This window comes from Lampris incognitus, chromosome 11, assembly GCF_029633865.1.
Source record: "Lampris incognitus isolate fLamInc1 chromosome 11, fLamInc1.hap2, whole genome shotgun sequence".
In the NCBI taxonomy this organism is placed as follows: domain Eukaryota; kingdom Metazoa; phylum Chordata; class Actinopteri; order Lampriformes; family Lampridae; genus Lampris; species Lampris incognitus.
In genome coordinates, this window is record NC_079221.1 from 48582781 (window position 1) to 48603756 (window position 20976).

A 20976-nucleotide genomic window follows, 5' to 3' on the forward strand; every position below is an offset into this window, starting at 1 on the left:
TTAATTCAAAAATTTCGATATACGCTATTGTAACTTGGGTTTTCAAAATTGAAATATTAAATAGCAAAAAATGACTATTGTGACTTAATTCGTATTCCATCACCTGTCTTTGGCTTTGATTAGTATTTATGTGCTAATTAATTTAGAACAAATGTTCATCAAGAAAATCTGCAGTCGTGAGAGTAGGGTGCATGTTGAGGAGAGCCTGGAGAGGTGGAGGTATGCACTGGAGAAAAGAGGAATGAAAGTCAGTAGGAGCAAGACAGAATACATATACTACGTGTGGGTCCGCGGTGGTGTAGTGGTCTAAGCATCGGCTTTGTGTTGATGCAGTTGCCCACTGGGGACCGGGGTTTGCGCCTCGGTCTCGTCAGATCCAACTATGGCTGGATTCGATGAAGCAGCAATAACTGGCAACGCTGTCTTCAGGAGGGGGGCGGAGTCGGCTTGTGTTCGTCACATGAATGTGTCTCTTTGTGTCAGAAAAAGCAGTAGTTCGGCCTGGATTTGCCTTGTCATGGAGGTGGTGAGGCGTTTCCTTCGAGACTGCCAGCCGGAGAGATGCAGTTGGCGAACACATACAGTACGAGGGTGGGTGTTTGAACTAGAGTAGGGAGCGATTGGCCACTAAATTGGGAGAAATCGGAAATAAATTTAAAAAAAAAAGAATACATACACGTGAACAAGAGGGAGAACAGAGAAATGGTGAGGATTCAAGGAGTAGAGTTGACGAAGGTGGATGAGTTTAAATACTTGGGGTCGACTGTCCAAAGTAACGGGGAGCGCAGAAGAGAGGTGAAGGAGAGGGTGCAGGCAGGGTGGAGTGGGTGGAGAAGAGTTTCCGGAGTGATTTGTGACAGAAGGGTACCAGCGAGAGTTAAAGGGAAGGTTTACAAGGTGGTGTGAGACCAGCTATGTTATATGGTTTGGAGACAGTGGCACTGATGAAAAGACAGGAGGTGGAGCTGGAGGTGGCAGAGTTGAAGATGCTAAGATTTTCATTGGGCGTGATGAAAAAGGACAGGATTAGGAATGAGTATATTAGAGGGACAGCTCAAGTTGGACGGTTTAGAGACAAAGCAAGAGAGGTAAGATTGAGATGGCTTGGACGTGTGTGGAGGAGAGATGCCGCGTTGCTACGCAGTATGGCAAAGTATGGAATTTGATTTTAGTAATTTCCAGGTCTGGATAAGTATGGAAAAAAGAAAGGAGTATGGAAAAATATGTGTTTTCAGACTATTGCCCCTGTTCTGTTTTCTAAAATATAGAATAAAGAATTTCTAAAAATGAATTGGTCATACAAGTGGAGTGTTGTTCATGGCGTTTGGAGCAGGCAGCCAGTGCAGCCAAAATGTTTACCCCTGTGTGAGAGAGCGCAGGCCAGAGCGAGCTCGATGTTGTCAAAAACAAGGCAAGAAGTATGCCGTGCGACTGAACGCATGCTCCTACACCGAGCTGCCTCTACGCCTGTACGTCACAGCCTGCAAAACAGCCCTGTTCCAAGAGCCTTATAACTACCAAAAACGGATATTAGCGAGCAAATTAGTTTGAAAGAAAATTAAGCAATATGTTTGAATTGCATATATACTGTACAGAGCATCACAAATAATCAAATATCAAGCTTGTGTGAACATTTATGAGTTATGCAGTGATGTAGTTAACAGAAAAGTAAACAGACTATCCTTTCTGCGTAAGGAAACCATACGGTTGCATTCATCGTCGTTTCCATGGACAATAATGAAACATCATTTATTCAATAAGTCAAGGGAAAATTATACAAGTATAGGTAGCACCAGTTGGTCTACTTCCTCTTTGGGCAGAGATGATTGACAGGGAACGTTGTCCATCTTTCTGCGTAGGAGTGTAGACTGAACGGCCACAATGGGTAAATGCAAGTTTTCCGAGGGCTGGCTTGACATTCCCAAATATAAAGCCTGGTTGGCTCAGTCTGAAAAATCTACCGAGAAGTCTGGAAATTTGATTCTGGAAAGGTTTGGAATTTTGAAATAGAAAATGTGTAGGAACCCTGTGGGTATATTGGGAGAAGGATGCTGAATATGGAGCTGCCAGGGAAGAGGAAAAGAGGAAGGCCAAAGAGGAGGTTTATGGATGTGGTGCGGGAGGACATGCAGGTGGCTGGTGTGACAGAGGAAGTTGCAGAAGACAGGAAGAGATGGAAATGCATGATCCGCCGTGGCGCCCCCTAACGGGAGCCGCTGAAAGTAGTGATAGATTCATCAAGAAAAGGTGCTGAAAATCTGAAGCTTGGAAAAAAAAGGTGTTGACTGCCTGAATGTCATCAATGTAAAATTGTACATTTCTCACTCATAATGTAGAGGGTTCTAGTGTGTTTTCCAGAAGTCACAAACTTTTATAAAATTCTGTTGTCAATAAGCTGTCATCCAAAGGTGTCATTCTGAGGTACATCAGATATGCGCTGGAGATGTAAACGGGGTAAGCTCGCTGATGTCAAACGCTCACAGACTTGGCTTAGCACAGTGGTCTGTGTTGTCTTGGCTTAGCACAGTGGTCTGTGTCGTCTTGGCTTAGTCTGTGTTGTCTTGGCTTAGCACAGTGGTCTATGTTGTCTTGGCTTAGTCTGTTGTCTTGGCTTAGCACAGTGGTCTGTGTTGTCTTGGCTTAGTCTGTGTTGTCTTGGCTTAGCACAGTGGTCTGTGTTGTCTTGGCTTAGTCTGTGGTGTCTTGGCTTAGCACAGTGGTCTGTGTTGTCTTGGCTTAGCACAGTAGCCTGTGTTGTCTTGGTTCAGCACAGTTGTCTGTGTTGTCTTGACTTAGCACAGTGGTCTGTGTTGTCTGGGTTTAGCACAGTGGTCTGTGTTGTCTTGGTTTAGCACGGTTTGGCACAGTCGTCTGTTTTGTCTTGGCTTAGCACGTTTTAGCACAATCATCTGTGTTGTCTTGGTAGCAGGCAGAGGTTGCTGGTAAAACACAGACACGGCCAGGATTTTAGTCAGAGGCATTTAGAATGGGGTGTCCGGGTGGCATGGCGGTCTAACTAGTTTTAAAAATAGTTTTCAAATGCAGTATTTCATTTTAAAATGAATGTATTTAATCAAGTTAAATGTTTTAAGAAAGATTTTTTTTATAAATTATTTGTTGTTTTATTTAAAGTTTAACTTGTATTTAGTTTCTATTCAGTGATGCTTTATTTTAAAACTATACAAAATTGCAGTAAATTGTTTCTGGCCGAGTTACTTTCGATATGTGTGTGCTATTTACTTTGAGATGAATTTTATTTGAACAGTGATAATGTTTTTAATTTGTTGTTGAACCGATCACCAATAGTTTTCAATTAGTTTTTAAAACATTCACCCCTCATATGACATGACTTTAAAAGCACGCAGTATGGGGGTCTGGGTAGCGTAACAGTCTATTCCGTTGCCTACCAACATGGGGATCGGCGGTTTAAATTCCCATGTTACTTCCAGTTCGGTCAGGCGTCCCTACAGACACAATTGGCCGTGTCTGCAGGTGGGAAGCCGGATGTGGGTATATGTCCTGGTCACTGCACTAGCGCCTCCTCTGGTTGAACAGGGCACCTGTTCGGGGGGGAGGGGGGAACCGGGGGGAATAGCGTGATCCTCCCACATGCTACGTCCCCCTGGCAAAACCCCTCACTGTCAGGTGAAAAAAAGCGGCTGAGAGAAACGAGAGAGAAACATTTCATCACTCATCTAAGTGACCTCTTCAGTCTCAACTGACTGCAGGTGTCCCCGCCCTTATAAACAATACAGTGGCATAATGACCGAAACCAATAGCCAGTTTCATATGGGAATAGGTGTGACCATTAACTAGAGTTACAATGGCCATGTGTACTATTCACAGAGGATTTGGGAATGGTTGCAATCACAGCATTGTAAGGTGGCGACAGATGTACTCTTGGGTCCCTCCACCTCGGTTCAGGGATGGTCGTTCCCTCTTAACATAGGTGGCTCTTTGACTCCCGGTTCAAACCAGCATTCCTCCCTATCAAGGATGTGCGTGTCCTCATCCCTGAAAGAGTGACCACTGGTCTGTAGATGGGTGTAGACTGTGGAGTCCTGGCCTGACGTGTTAGCTCTCCTGTGTTGTGCCATCCTCTTGGCCAGCATCCATTTATTTAGTTTCCCCAATGTACACTAGCAACAGTACAATTTGTTTCAAACATCTTGCTTTCTGGAAAAAAAATTGAGATAATGATAGACAGTGTCAAGCTGAACACAAAAATAATTTCAGGTTTGCTGTATCACATATAAATTTGGAGAAACATTAGAATAACATTTATTGAATTTAACATATTTAATTGCATAATGAACAGCCGCCCCAACCGACCAGAGGAGGCGCTGGTGAAGCGACCAGGACACATACCCACATCCGGCTTCCCACCTGCAGACACGGCCAGATGTGTCTGTAGGGACGCCCGACCACGGCTAGGCTAGTCTGTGCCCATCTTTATTGATATTGTTTTAATTGAATAGCTATCTAGCTATCCACTAGAGCATGAGACTGGAAGCAGCATTGACTGATGGGAAACTAATGTTTTGGGGTTTGTTTTTTTTGGGGGGGGGGGGTTATCCTACAAGCTGGGTGACATAATGGTAGGGGACATGCAGAATGTTGAGCTGTTATTTGCAGTAAGTCCACACCTTGACAATCTTGCTTTGTGAGCCAGGTACAGTTTGTCACTCATCAGTCGGGCAGCCAGTCAGCCAAGCCACGTAAAACAGCCTGTTTAATTGGAAGGGAAAAGGGGAGGAGCAAAGAAAACAATACAATTGTTTTTGTTCATTTATTTATGTATATTAGTGACCTTACCAGCAGTTTGTGTAGACACTTATAAATGATATGAATTTTGAACAACAAAAATAGAATGTTTTTATAACTTCTTGCTTGGTTTGTAGAGAAGCCCGTCACACAGGAGGAACTGGGTTGCCTTCAGGCAGCCCGGTGTTGCATTCTACCATTGAATTTACTCGTGCTTTGTGTGCGTGCGTGCGTGCGTGCGTGCGTGTGTGTGTGTGTGTGTGTGTGTGTGTGTGTGTGTGTGTGAATACTAGATTTTTTTTCCGTAATCACCATTCTGATCTCTCTTGTTCTCTTCTCGTGAAAATTGCTAACTTATCAGGGAGGAAACTTAAAAGCTGAGAGAGGAAAACCTGGAGTCAACATCTCCTTTTGTAGTTTTTATTTAAATTGTCTTTTCATTTGTTAAAGCTGAATTATTCTTTTTAGATGAGGACTATGAGTCAGCCGTGACAGCCATGTGTGGAAAACTCTACCATGATCCCCCCGAAAGAGAGACTCCAGCATCTGATGGTATATCCTACATCACAAACTCTACTCCATTATAAATAATTGCACTCATTTTAGAGCTGCCATATTGCATTAATTAGTTTTCATGTTAATTTTAAGCTCCATTCCTTTAGGAACCGCTCTGAGACATTTTGTGGGTCACCTTGAAGTGTTCGTCCTTCTGATTCTGCTAGTCATGCACAACCTTACAATCTCTCTCCCGCACCCAGGCTTCCAGCCAGACCCAGAGACCCAAGTAGTGTGGGAAAAAAAACCCACACCAGAGGAGGAGGAGAAGGCTAAGAGCTTGCAACTTCCCCCCACATTCTTTTGTGGCCTGGGCAACATTGACAATGACACTGACGGAGACAAGCCCGAAGACTTTGAGGCGGAGGTCCGCAAAGCGCAGCAGGATTTGGTATAAAATTATGGTTACTAAACACTCATCTCTGTTATAGGTCATCTTAAAAACGTTGTATCTTTTTGATCCTCTTGCGGCTATAGCAAATCTACAGTGGAAATCTGCAATTGTTGTTAAAAAGACTAAAAAGAATACCCAGACTTCTGATATAACCTAGACTTCTGTATAATATTTTCGATTTTGAAATGCATTTATAAAAGAAACTGTTGCTGCATTTTTCGCCCTAAAATGAAAACTAAAAAAATGGTTAAAATGCTGTTGATTCCATGACGTGTTTCAGGATGCCCAACTAAACACAGAAGCAACTACTTCTACAAGCAGTGCCGAGGCCCAAGAAGATCCGACCTTATACCGGGTTGAGCCTTCAGACCAGTCATCCCATACCCTTAGTGGGGCACCTAGAAACACTTCTCCCATTGACTTGTCGACCAAGATTCCTGAACCAGATTGTACTGGCGCTGCTACAACTACCACTACAGCCATTACTTCTACTCTCTCTACTCCATCCACTACCACTGAAGGTATATCATTCACTACTTGCTCTCCTTTATGACTGAAGAAAATTGTCTGCTTTCTTGACAGGCAGGGACTTCTGTTTGCTAAACTTTCTTTGCAATGCAAAAGGAAGTCTTCTTGAGCTGTTCTGCCTTTCTTGACCAACATGACATACATAATCTACCACATTTCTCATCTTCCTCAGACACGTCATTGCAGTGAGAGCAGATGTAACTTAACTATGGAATTGCTGATCTATGCTACCTCTTCCAGTTATATTTTCACTAAACAAAACTAAACACTGGATTTACCATTATTGGGGGTATGGGTCTGTATCTGTTTGGGGGTGATACTTAAAGAAAGGAAAGGTCGTGGAACAGGAAACCAAAGACACCTTCCTAGATTGAGGTTATCTGTTGTGGCCTTTGTATGTGTCCTACTTCTCTTCAGTGACTGTGCCACGCTGCTAAGCATTTTGTGGAAATCCGCTGAGTAATCCAGACATGTTCAATGGTTGACAGCTGGTTGATCATGCAGGTCATGGAGAAACTGGAGTATTTGGTGGCCTTTTGCAGTTGCATACAGATGTTTGTGATGGGGCTGTGCATTATCATATGAAAACACGAGATGATGGCAGAATCTTATCACAGTATTTGTCTGCATTCAAAGTTTCATCACTAAAATGCACTTGTTCATAGAAAATTTTGAAAATAACTTTAGTGGTTCCATCACCACTAAAGGGCAGTCTGTCCACAAAAATATAGCCGTCAGAAAACTCAGCGACACAATGCTCAACATTGTGATGCCCCCATCTGCCTGCTACATCTGAAATTTAAAAAAATGTGTGCCCGAAGTTTGAGAGAAATAGCATTTTCTGTGCATGGAAAAATCAAAGATGGGACCAACATGTTCAATTTGAAATTTCGTTCAGTGTCTAATATATTCGTTTTCAGATCATTGAATTGAATTGAATCATTCCTAAATATTGGGAGTTGGGAGTCATAGAAACTTAAGTATGGTGAAATTAAACAGGATATGAAAATGGAGAGTCTATCTACACTCACTGGCCACTTTATTAGGTACACCTTGCTAGTACCGGGTTGGACCCCCTTTTGCCTTCAGAACTGCCTTAATCCTTCGTGGCATAGATTCAACAAGGTACTGGAAACATTCCTCAGAGAGTTTGGTCCATATTGACATGATAGCATCACGCAGTTGCTGCAGATTTGTCGGCTGCACATCCATGATGCGAATCTCCCGGTCCACCACATCCCAAAGGTGCTCTATTGGATTGAGATCTGGTGACTGTGGAGGCCATGTGAGTACAGTGAACTCATTGTCATGTTCAAGAAACCAGTCTGAGATGATTCGAGCTTTATGACATGGCACGTTATCCTGCTGGAAGTAGGCATCAGAAGATGGGAACACTGTGGTCATAAAGGGATGGACATGGTCAGCAACAATACTCAGGTAGGCTGTGGCGTTGACACGATGCTCAGTTGGTACTAAGGGGCCCAAAGTGTGCCAAGAAAATATCCCCCACACCATTACACCACCACCACCAGCCTGAACCGTTGATACAAGGCAGGATGGATCCATGCTTTCATGTTGTTGACGCCAAATTCTGACCCTACCATCCGAATGTCGCAGCAGAAATCAAGACTCATCAGACCAGGCAACGTTTTTCCAATCTTCTATTGTCCAATTTTGGTGAGCCTGTGCGAATTGTAGCCTCAGTTTCCTGTTCTTAGCTGACAGGAGTGGCACCCGGTGTGGTCTTCTGCTGCTGTAGCCCATCTGCCTCAAGGTTCGACGTGTTGTGCGTTCAGAGATGCTCTTCTGCATACCTCGGTTGTAATGAGTGGTTATTTGAGTTACTGTTGCCTTTCTATCAGCTCGAACCAGTCTGGCCATTCTCCTCTGACCTCTGGCATCAACAAGGCATTTTCGCCCACAGAACTGCCGCTCACTGGATATTTTCTCTTTTTCGGACCATTCTCTGTAAACCCTAGAGATGGTTGTGCGTGAAAATCCCAGTAGATCAGCTGTTTCTGAAATACTCAGACCAGCCCGTCTGGCACCAACAACCATGCCACGTTCAAAGTCACTTAAATCACCTTTCTTCCCCATTCTGATGCTCGGTTTGAACTGCAGCAGATCGTCTTGACCATGTCTACATGCCTAAATGCATTGAGTTGCTGCCATTTGATTGGCTGATTAGAAATTTGCATTAATGAGCAGTTGGACAGGTGTGCCTAATAAAGTGGCCGGTGAGTGTATATTGACCTTTATGAATTAGTATAATTATATTGAACACTTCACAAAACCTTCAATTTTGGTCACAAAATTTAGGCTGTGAAAAAGCATATAAATAGGAAGAAAGTCATGTTAATCATACATATTGATAATTTTGTTAATGTTCTTGACCCCTACACTTTTCCCTATAGACCCTCCAACCTTTGGATTCAACTCGTTCGGTGGCTTCTCATTTGCTGACCTGGCAAAAAACACAGGAGAATTTACCTTTGGAAAGAAAGGTCGGTAGATCTTTGTTTTGTGAAAGTTGGAATGTCTTAGTATAATTGTCTTAAACAAAAAAAAAAAGAAGATAGCTGGGTTCTCGAGTTCAAATGTGTTCAGCAAGCCTTGAGAAACTTGACAGTGAAATTGAAGGGGGAAAAAAGCTGCAAGCAGCAATCACAGGGGCCATGCACAAATGTGGAAATTGTGATATGTAATGGAATTCATGTCAGTTCAAGGTGGTGGACATTGTTAGAGCATGCACATGACTGAAACCCTCTCTCTGGTAACGATACCAATAGAGATGCATGAAATAACACTTAACATTACCCTTATTCTTATAAGTGTAGAAACCAAAATTCCTCCGGCCTGTTCTATCAATGTACTTTATAACTCATAAACTATAAAAAGTTCTGTTATTAAATAGTCTGCATTGGATTAATATGCCTTAATGAGTATTTACAAAGTTGAAAAGAGCTTCTACACTTTTCAAGGGCGGATTTATAAATACCATTGAAATTGGTCTATAGCTCTACTGTTCTACCATATTTTGATCAGTCGGTACAAAACATGGTACGAATGTTGTAAATAGGCTCTCTGACCTCAGCAATTTTTGTAGCATTTGTCTAATAACAAGCTCAATTATAGGCTAGCATGTCATCAGCCACTCTCACCAGAGGTAATTTTTTTTTTTTTTATCAAATTTGGGATTTTGAATAATACTTGGCCCAAAAGCATTTAGAACAAATTTCATGACATTTGGTCAATACATCAGATAGCTGGGTCAGATAGCTGTCTACATATAGCAAATTTCTAGATATATTTTGAGGTAAATTTCCACAGGGAAGATGTTAAAATTATTTTTGCACACATACTTCTCTAACACCCATGAACATCTGTACAAATTTCCATAACAATCAAGCAAACGGTCACAGAGTTACAGCCCGCAACGGATCGCCCGTGATGCGGGCAACCCGGGTTCGCGTCCCGGCTGCGGCAGATTCCCAGATGCCTCCTGAATTCGCTACATTATTAAAGTTGTTAAAATGTTGATTTTGGTGTCAGTCGTTTCCTAACAGACATACTAACATATGCAATGCATTAATATCTCAATTGGGTGTTTATCTTGACAGAATATAGAGTTTAAAACCCGGCAGTCATTTTGACTGCCCATGGTCATTTTAGGTAGGAGTGAAATCCTGGTCATGCTAGTGTTAATAACACACGACCTCGCAAAATGATTTCGAACCTTGAAGACCGTATCGAATGATTCAGAATTCGATCCAGTGTTGTCCCACCACTATTATGCGGATGTTTTGGTTACTTCCTTCAATTAACGTTGCCTTTTGGCTTCAATTTCCCAAATGAGGAGGTTTTAGTTCTTAGTTCAGCATATCCTTTTTAATTATTTTCCCTTCCCATATATTGGAATGTGCTGTTATTGCCAATATTTAATAACATTGCCTTGGAAGGTCATGGTAACCTTGGTGTACGGAGGTTCTGTACACAGGTGGTTCATAACAGTTGTCTTAAAATGTCTTGGTGACAGCCCGTGCTGTTTCCATTTGGTAAATTTCATTAGGGGCATGAGACAAGATACACGCGGAATGTGTTGTTGTTGCCAATATTAAAGAACACTGTTTCAGGGGTCATGGTAACCCTTATGTTAAGAGTTTCTGCATATCAGTGTTTTCATATCAGTTGTTCTTCAGTGTCTTACTACCAGGCTGTACCTTCTTTCATTTGGTGAACTCATTAATGCATAACTGAGAATATAACTGAGAATAAGTGAAATATAATATATTCATGCAAATATAGAACCTTACCACATAATATAATACATACATGTGCATATACGTATAAACAAACCACATAACCCCCCCCCCTTTGTGACTTGAAGAGTAACACCATCCCATATCATGTATTTAGCTGTGCCCAAAGTTACACAGTTGACTGTACTTTGAAAGATGAATAGTGTGGTCATGGTTGACTACAGCGTTGTCAAGTGAATGTCTCTAACCAAGCAAGCAGTGTAGTTAGTCTAACATATACAGTATGTGGCCCTTGGCCCTGCCAAGAGTTGTGATCTTATGGTAATGCATGCCTGTGAACATGAAACTGAATTACAGCTCTGTAGTCAGAGGTACACATAACTGGTGCGCATGGGTGGTCAAAATAAATGATGCGCAGCAGATAATATGAAAAGAGGCGCTTTTGTGTACCAACATTTTTGGGACACAATTACTTACTGAAACAACAGAATTTTCTCCATATATCACTGGTCATGAAAAATGTGTCAATTTTAATAATCAGTTGTTAATCATGCAACTTTTAGCCTTTGTTCTTGATTAAGTGGATGCGGGTTTTTTTTCCAAGTTAGCAAGGTTAACTGTTAAACCTTGAGCTCCCGCAAATAGTTAGCTTACATTACAACCAGCTTAACGTTACATTTTTTTTCTCTGGTTTTTAGGATTTTTGTCAATTCATCAAAATGTCCAAGAAGCAAGCTACATTAAGTAGTTACTTTGGTGCTGCACCACCTCCAAAGAAATGCCAGACTGAACCTGTACATAAAAAACATGTATTCGCAGAACAGTGGCTGGAGGAAGTAGCCTGGCTCCAAACATGACGACCGCACAGAGATGTGGTGAAAAATATGCCATGAAAATCCCAATCTCGTGGATAAAAACAGCGCCTTTTACATAGGGACAAAAGATTTCAGTCATCCAGCATTTGAAAAGCACGAGAAGAGTAAAGAGCACATGAACATAGTGCAAACTATTGATGACAGGTGCAGCCAGGATCAGAAATCCACTCGCCCTCTTGACACGTAGTAGGACAAACTGAAGAAGAACAGTGTCAAGCGCTGTGTAATATTTTTCTGTTGGCCTTTAACAAAGCAAAACATGCACGCCCGATGTGTTCATTTGAGGAGGATATTGGGCTTTTCAAGAGGCTTGGAGTTAATGTCAGGGGTGCATATCATTCACGAGAAGGGGGGACCCGCATCATGCAGAGCATCACACATACAGTCAGTTTAGAATTGAGTGAAAATTTGAAGGCAGCTGAATTTTGGGGCGTGCTCTTGGATGGATCAGAAGATATAACATAAGTGGAGCAGGAAATTGTGTACATTGTGTCTGTGTCTAGCTATGGAGAGTTTACCTCAGATTTCTTTGGTTTAATTAATTTGGGTGTGAACCGAGCAGCTCTTCCATACTTGTCGTTAAGGGGATCAGTGGAAGACAAAGTCGGTCTCGGTGTGTACAGACGGAGCAGCAGTCAATGTGGAATTTACAGTGGGGTCGTTCCCAAATTGTGTGAGATGGTGGTGATCGAGGATTCCCTTGTGCATATTCTGTGTACTGCCCACACCCTCGAGAACTGCACAAAGTCAGCTGATCGCATGGTACCATACTGTGACACATTAATCGCTCCGTTGTTAGGTTGCTGAGCTCTTATTTGCAGAGAGGGGGCACAAAATGAACAGAACAACTAAAAAAGATATATGATGAGAATGGCATTGCCTTTGTGAAACTAGGAAAGTGTCATGTCAGATGGTCAGCTTGGAGGCAAGAGATTGTTGAAAATATGGAGGCTATAACCTGCCTTTCAAATTCAAGTGGCTACAAGTGATGACAGTGACCTAAAACATATCTGCACAGAGCGTTTTCAGTGTTTCCTAGCCAACATGCTTGACACTGGAAACATTTTACAGTTCACCTCCCTCAGGTTCCAGCAAGATAAATTGACTATTGGTGAATACAAAGATGAGCTCATGGTAGCTGCTGGACAGCTGACACTATTGCTTGACAGTGAAGGCAAGTACAGGAAAGAGACTGTTTCAAATGCTGATGCTGCGAGGGACAAGGCTGATGTATTGAGAGGTCTAATTCATGAGTTTGAAAGCGGATATGAATCCCTTAAATCATGTGATCAATTTTTGATCCTTCAACGTGGCCTCAAGAAATGTAAGACCTCCACAGTTTTGGCAACACAACACTTACTTACTAACATCTTCCAGAAATATGAGGTCAGCTTATCTGTTGAAAGAGACTCCACTGTAAGAGAATGGATGTGTTTAAAGCAAGCAGGAAAGCATTTTGGCAGCCTTCTCTGTGTGTGACTTGGTCAACACAGTGAAGATAAGTAATCCAGGTAGTTACTCTGATGTTCATAAGGTCCTTCTGTTGTCCCTTACACTGCCCTTTAGCAGTGCTGCATGTGAGAGGGGATTTTCACATCTCAATATAATAAAAAGAAAGTACAGATCCCGTCAGTCAGACTCTCCCCTCTCATCCCTGAAGCACATCCACTTGTCTTAAGAGGACAACAGAGACTTTTGACCTGAAGCCAGCTGTTGACTTATGGATGCAAACAGCTAACCGCAGACTCACCAGGGAGAAATAATTAGGCCTGGATCTTCATCTGCCATGACTGAGTACCAAGCACCATCTCCAGGTGCTCCCTTGAGAACCAGACCAAAATAGTTACATGCAGCCCTGTCTATAATAGTGTGCGTAGAGATTCTTTGTGAGTTGGTGTGGCAAAGCCGATTTTCTACTGCTACTACTACTACTTTCGGCTGCTTCTGTTAGGGGTTGCCACAGCGAATCATCCGTTTCCATGTCTTTCTGTCTTCCTCTGTCACGCCAGCCACCTGCATGTCCTCTCTCACCACATCCATAAACCTCTTTGGACTTCCTCTTTTCTTCTTGCCTGACAGCTCCATATTCTGTATCCTTGTCCCAATATACCCAGCATCTGTCCTCGGCACATGTCCAAACAATCTCAATCTTGTCTCTCTTGCTTTGTCTCCAAACCGTCAAACCTGAGCTGTCTCTCTAATATACTTGTTCCTAATCCTGTCCTTTTTTGTCACGCCCAATGAAAATCTTAACATCTTCAACTGTACTACCTCCAGCCCCGCCTCCTGTCTTTTCATCAGTGCCACTGTCTCTAAACCATACAACATAGCTGGTCTCACTACCATCTTGTAAACCTTCCCTTTAACGCCTGCTGGTACCGTTCTGTCGCAAATCACTCCTGACACTCTTCTCCACCCACTCCACCCTGCCTGCACTCTGTTCTTCACCTTTCTTCTGCACTCACCGTTACTTTTAAAATTTAACCCCAAGTATTTAAACTCATCCACCTTCATCATCTCTACTCCTTGCATCCTTACCATTCTACTGTCCTCCCTCTCAGTCATGCATATGTATTCCATCTTGCTCCTACTGACTTTCATTCCTTTTCTCTCCAGTGCATACCTCCACCTCTCCAGGCTCTCCTCAACCTCCCTACTCTCGCTACAGATCACATTGTCATCCACAAACATAGTCCATGGAGACTTCTGCCTGATCTCGTCCGTCAACCTGTCCATCACCATTGTAAACAAGGAAGGACTCAGAGCCGATCCTTGACGTAATCCCACCTCCACCTTGAACCCATCTGTCGTTCCAACCGTACACCTCACCACTGTCTCACCGCCCTCATAAATTTCCTGCACCACTTCTACATACTTCGGTGCCACTCCCGACTTCCTCATACAATACCACACCTCCTCTCTGGGCACCCTGTCATATGCTTTCTCTAAATTCACAAAGACACAATTTAACTCCTTCTGACCTTCTCTGTACTACTTCATCAACATTCTCAAAGTAAATATTGCATCTGTAGTGCTCTTTCGTGGCATGAAACCATAATGCTTCTCGCTAATCATCACTTCTCTTAGCTTCCACTACTCTTTCTCATATCTTCATGCTGTGGCTGATCAACTTTATACCTCTGTAGATACTACAGCTTTGCACATCACCCTTATTTTTGAAAATTGTTACCAGTATGCTTCTTCTCCATTCCTCAGGCATCCTCTCACTTTCCCAGATTGTGTTAAACAATCTAGTTTTAAAACTCCACTGCCATCTCTCCTAAACACCTCCATGCCTCCACAGGTATATCATCTGGACCAACCGCCTTTTGACTCTTCATCCTCTTCATAGCTGCCATCACTTCCTCCTTGCTAATCCACCGCACTTCCTGATTCACAATCCCCACATCATCCAGCCTTCTCTCTCTCTCTCATTTTCTTCATCCATCATCCCCTCAAAGTACTCCTTCCACCTTCTCAACGCACTCTCCTCACTTGTCAGCACATTTTCATCTCTATCCTTCATCAACCTAACCTGCTGCACATCCTTCCCAGCTCGGTCCCTCTGTCTAGCCAATTTGTACAAGTCTTTTTCTCCTTCCTTAGTGTCCAACCTCTCATACAACTCACCATACGCCTTTTCCTTTGCCTTTGCCACCTCTCTTTGCTTTATGCCGCATCTCTTTGTACTCCTGTCTTTCTTCATCTCTCTGACTCTCTCACTTCTTTGCCAGCCTCTTCTGTATACTTTGCTGTACTCCCTCATTCCACCAAGTCTCCTGTCTTCCATCCTCTGTCCAGGTGACACACCAAGTACCTTCCTAGCCATCTCCCTCACTATTTCTGCAGTTGTTGCCCAGCCATCCTGCAACTCTTCACTACCACCCAGTGCCAGTCTTAACTCCTCCCTGAAATCCACATGTCTTCCTTCTTCAACTTCCACCCTTGGATCCTTGGCTCTCCCTTCACTCTCTTTCTCTTCTTGATCTCCAAAGTCATCCTACAGACCACCATCCAGTGCTGCCTAGCTGTGTTCTCTGTCACCACCTTGCAGTCTCCAATCCCTTTCAGGTCACGCCTCCTGCATAAGACATAGTCCATAGTCCACTTTTCTGCACTTCGCTAAATCCACCGTCTGTCCTTCCACGTCCCTCTCCTTGACACCATATCTGCCCCCATCACCTCTGTTCCCTTCACCAACATGCCCATTGAAGTCCGCTCCAATCACCACTCTCCTCCTTGGGTACGCTCGCCACCATTTCATTCAACTCACTCCAGAATTCTTCTATCTCTTCCATCTCACACCTAACTCGCAGGGCATATGCACTGATAACATCATCACACCTTCAATTTCCAGCTTCATACTCATCACTCTGTCCGACACTCTCTTCACCTCCAACACACTCTTGACATACTCTTCCTTCAGAATTACCCCTACGCCATTTCTCCTCCTATCCACACTATGGTAGAAGAGTTTGAACCCATCTCCGATGCTCTTGGCCTTACTCCCTTTCTACCTGGTCATAGTGCCAACATTCAAAATTCTGACTCTCGCTTCCACACTCTTACGGTTCCTCCTCTCCCGCTGCCTCTGGACATGCCTTTCCCCAACAGTGGGATAGTTTCCACCAGCACCCTGCTGGGCAACAGTACCGGTGGCGGTCATTGGTAACCTGGGTCTCGACTGTTCTGGTATGGAAATCTGATTTATGATCTGTATATTTGTTTTGGCAAAGGTTTCACGCCAGATGCCCTCCCTGACACAACCCTCCCCGTTTATCTGGGCTTGGGACTGGCGCTAAGAATGCACTGGCTTGTGCATCGCCAGTAACTGGGTTATCTGATAAGATTACATATTTGAGTAAATTCAACCTTTGGTTTCAGATTTTAGTTGACTTCCTCATCTGCTGCCTTTCTCTTCCTTGAGAATATCTCTGTAAACTCATTTCAGACTTTAAGTGAACCACTTTTTTTTTCACTAAAATGTTTTACCGATCCAAACAAATGATGAAACAGCAGTAATCTATGATTTATCCAAGTGCGAGCCATATAACATGCCTGCTAGCTACTGACTGATGCATAGTGCTCACACTACAGCAACTAGGATTGCTGATTCAGCATTGCATCTTTATTGCTGTTTCTGAAAAATATCAAATATACAGAGGTTTTCTGTTCAGTACTATTTATTTATTTTTGTTTGTTTCTTCTCTCTGTTTTTACAAAGTAGATCTACCATTGATTTCCTCTCTGGTCCCACCCCTCCTTCATTCTCATTGGTTGTGGAAATTAGAAGTAACAGCTAGTTGAGCTGAGCGCTTCAGTGAAAGTTGACATTTTTTCAACTTTGGAAAGAAAAAGACTTTTTGCAGTACTTGGCTCTATAAACAGGTTAGGTCCCCTCATTGGGTGGAGAGTGCTCAAGGCACAACTTCGCTAAAAATAATACAAGAAGCACTTTTTGACAGGTTGCCAGTGGACACAGCGCTGCTGAACACAAACTTACCAATGTTAGTAGTGCTTCACATCTATGACACTGTTGTTGTTATCATGAACATTACTTTTTGGTATTTGTATTGAAGCTTTCTTTCACCCTGTAGACTCTAACTTCTCATGGGCAAACACTGGAGCAACAGTATTTGGATTTGCATCATCCTCTTCACCAAAAAACGATGGGGAGGAGGAAGGGAGTGATGAGGAAGAGGCTCCTAATAATGTGGACATTCACTTTGAGCCAATAGTGTCTCTACCAGAGGTAAGGACCTTGTACACATTTGTAAAAAAAATGGAAAAGTGAACTATTTAAAAAAAAATCTTTTTGTCTTAATGTGGTAAACAAGTGATGACGTTACTGTTGCTAGCCATAGGATAAGGTGAAGAATAGTGTCTTGATATTCTAAAATTTGAGCTAATCCAAATTGCAAGAGGATTGAAATGTGATCACATTTACACCAAGCTTGTTTTTCATTTGTCTTGAACTAAAGGAAAACGCACCTTAAGCATGTTTCTTTAGAGGAAATTGTGGGGGTAGAAAGATGAAAAATGGAGAAAAAGTTCTGTAAAACAATTACTTTCTTAACTACAGATTGCAGTAAATCTGTAAAACTTGTTGCCATTAGTTTGCCAGATATTGTGTGGAAAAAAGGCCGTCTTTAGCGTAGTTTTCTTTTTAGTGAAACTAGATATAATTTGCCTGCCTCAAAAATGTGTCAGTCTGAAATATTTCCTTCTTAACTGGACTTAAGTTGTTTTAGTTATGTTAAATATGAAGCCTGAATTTGTTGTAGGGTTCCCACTTCCCCAGCCCTGCCCCATTCCTGTGTATAAATTAAACCAAGTCAAAAAATAAAGGGTCAGAACTGTCTGTTCTTCTGGAAAAAAACAAAGCAAAACAGCCTGTCTGTGTCTCCCAGGTGAGGACCAAGTCTGGTGAGGAGGATGAGGAAATCCTGTTCAAGGAGCGTACCAAGCTGTTTCGATGGGACCGAGATCTGAGCCAATGGAAAGAGCGTGGTATAGGTGACATTAAGATCCTTTTCCACCCCATCAAGCACTTTTATCGCATTCTGATGAGAAGAGACCAGGTGCTGAGGGTGTGCGCCAACCACACCATCTCAAATGCCATGGAACTTAAACCCATGAACACATCAGCCAATGCACTGGTCTGGACTGCCACAGACTACTCAGGTACACAAACACTCAAATCAGCAAATGACATTAGAAGGCCAGGTTTCATTGTGATTGGTACTGAATATTGTATTAAAATTTACAAATTAACATACATGTTATCTTGTGTATTTTTGATTTCAAAAAGCCCTACTTCTGATAAAGTAAGATAAAAGATTCTGTTTGCTTTGTGTTCTGGTGGTTCTCTTCAGAGGGTGAGGGCAGAGTGGAGCAGCTCGCCGCAAAGTTCAAAACTCCAGAACTAGCTGAAACATTCAGGAAGACCTTCTTGGAATGTCAGAGTCGCATTGGTCAATCAAGTGATGACAATAACCAACCACAGATGTCCAGAGCCCAAGAGCACTCTAGGGCCACCAACCCCAAGGTCTTCCTCACCGTTGCAGCTGATGGCCAGTGCCTTGGCACCATCACCGTAGAGTTGTTCTCCCATATTGTCCCCAAAACAGCCGAAAATTTCCGGGCTCTCTGTACAGGTGAAAAGGGCTTTGGGCTACGAGATTCCATCTTCCACAGGGTCATACCGGAATTCATGTGTCAGGTAATATGAAGGAGAATTGAGAGGTGAAATTGATGGTCTTGAGGAAATTACTGTTGTAATTAAATACTGAACTCAGGTATGTTCTTGTACAGAGATATTTTCTGCATTAAGCAAAGTTTTGTTATAACAGGTCAATGGTTAGTGGAAATGTTACAAATTAAGGCATGGATTCTGAAAGGTCTGTAAGGTCATGTTCACACTATTCCAATTTTGTCAGTTTACCAGCAGCTTTATTGAATATGTTGATCAGGAGCAGCCGCTTTGGGGGGGGAAAAAAGTGCCCTGCTCCTTTTTCATTGGTATTTTCTATAAAAATAAGCAGTATACATGACAGCTGCTTTTTTGTGAGCTGACCAAAATGAATTAAAACTACATTCGTGGCAGGGCGTCCGTATAGCGTAGCGGTCTATTCCGTTGCCTACCAACACGGGGATCAGCGGTTCGAATCCCCGTGTTACCTCGGGCTTGGACGGGCACAATTGGCCGTGTCTGTGGGTGGGAAGCCGGATGTGGGTATGTGTCCTGGTCGCTGCACTAGCGCCTCCTCTGGTTGGTCGGAGCGTTTTCCGGGGGGGGGGGACTGGGGGGGAAGCGTGATCCTCCCACGCGCTACGCCCTCCTGGTGAAACTCCTCACTTTCAGGTGGAAAGAAGCAGCTGGCAACGCCACATGTATCGGAGGAGGCATGTGGTAGTCTGCAGCCCTCTGCAGATCGGCAGAGGGGGCGGAGCAGCAACCGGGATGGCTCGGAAGAGGGGTAATTGGCCGGATACAATTGGGGAGAAAAAGAGGGAGGGGAAAAAAACTACATTCGTGGCAAACAGTTTTACAGGAAGTTGAAAATAGTGAAAACACAACCTTATGGTAACTAATTTCATTTACGATTTCTTTTTCAATATGTTTCAGGCCGGTGACATCACCCACCAGGATGGCACAGGAGGCAGGTCCATCTACGGTAGTGAGTTTGAGGACGAGAACTTTGATGTTCGCCACACAGGCCCAGGGTTACTGTCAATGGCCAACTCTGGTCGTGACACCAACAAATCGCAATTCTTCATCACACTAAAGAAGGCCGAGCACCTGGATTTTAAACATGTGGCCTTTGGCTGGGTCCAGGACGGCATGGATGTGGTGCGACAAATTGGCGAGCTGGGAACAAAGACTGGAAAGCCCACCAAGAGGATTATCATCACAGACTGTGGACAGCTGTAGTGTTTTTCTCCCAGCTGTCGTAGGGCTGTGTAGGGTGGATTGTAAAGGAGTGTTAAGAAAAGACTACCAGAAATGATCTGCTACCTGTGTAGTGCTTGTCAAAACTGAATCTACAGGAAAAAAACACTTGGAACGTGAGGTACTGATATAGCATCACTGGTCAAGGTATTTGAGAATGTAAACTTGACTCGAGTGGTCAAATTAGTTGTTTTCAAAGGTTATACCTGATGAAATCTTTTTTTTTTCTTGCTGTCAAGTCAATTTTATTTTTATAGCCCTTTCATGTGGTCTTAAATAATGCACTCCACAGAGAATAGGGTGTAGACTATGGGAGTAAATCCTCCATTTGGAGCAAATCCATCTTCCTCTTGCTTTATTGTACTTGTGACCTCTTTTCTCCCTTCCAGCCAAGGAAAGTGAAGTGTGCAGTGTGTATTTTGCTTGTATAATTGTACATGAACTGCTTTTTTGTTAATATTTTTCTGGTCATTGCATGTGTTGCAGTTGTATGTGCTGGTTTTACGATACAAGATTCACTTAATCAGGTTTTCTCCTTGTAATCAAGCTGAAACTGAAAGGCGAGTTCAGAGCAACCATTGGTTTGCTAGTGTTTCCCGCCGTCATCTTCTGACTCTGTACGTCTGGTCTTACTGTCATATTCCATTTGTTTCTTCCTTGTGTACAGGCTTTGCATTATGTACAAAATTTGGATTTGAAACTTGCCCGCTTAGAGCCGTCAAAGTAATCTTGTTTTAGCCTTGTCCAATGGGGAGAGGGTGGGTGAAAATGGCTTTTTGTTTGGATTTGAACTTAAAAAGGCCTTCCACTATAGTTTATTGATTATACATTTGAGGATGTTGTGCTGAAATAATATGCTGGAAAAGGAGAAATAAATTGCTTTATAAATAATTAATTGATGTTATTATTTTTTGGGGGGGGATTTTTTCCCCCTTTTTCTCCCCAATTTTACTTGGCCAATTACCCCACTCTAACGAGCCATCCCGGTCGCTGCTCCACCCCATCTGCTGATCCGGGGAGGGCTGCAGACTACCACATGCCCCCTCTGACAGTGAGGAGTTTCGCCAGGGGGACGTAGCGCGTGGGAGGAGCATGCTATTCCCCCCAGTTCCCCCTCCCCCACGAACAGGCGCCCCAATCAATCAGAGA

At 43.0% G+C, this 20976-nt stretch overlaps 1 protein-coding gene across 1 annotated transcript in view; it reads left to right on the forward strand.

Moving 5' to 3' along the window:
- The window catches only part of ranbp2 (RAN binding protein 2), an 83665-nt gene extending 62953 nt beyond the window's left edge, over positions 1-20712 (forward strand). The window contains exons 22-29 of the mRNA XM_056290031.1: positions 5233-5316; positions 5523-5710; positions 5994-6234; positions 8656-8745; positions 16973-17127; positions 17786-18059; positions 18251-18597; positions 19504-20712. Of these exons, the coding sequence (XP_056146006.1) occupies positions 5233-5316; positions 5523-5710; positions 5994-6234; positions 8656-8745; positions 16973-17127; positions 17786-18059; positions 18251-18597; positions 19504-19809 (1685 nt within the window). The 3' untranslated portion in view covers positions 19810-20712. The remainder of the gene's footprint in view (positions 1-5232; positions 5317-5522; positions 5711-5993; positions 6235-8655; positions 8746-16972; positions 17128-17785; positions 18060-18250; positions 18598-19503) is intronic.
- The last annotated feature ends 264 nt before the right edge of the window (positions 20713-20976 follow it).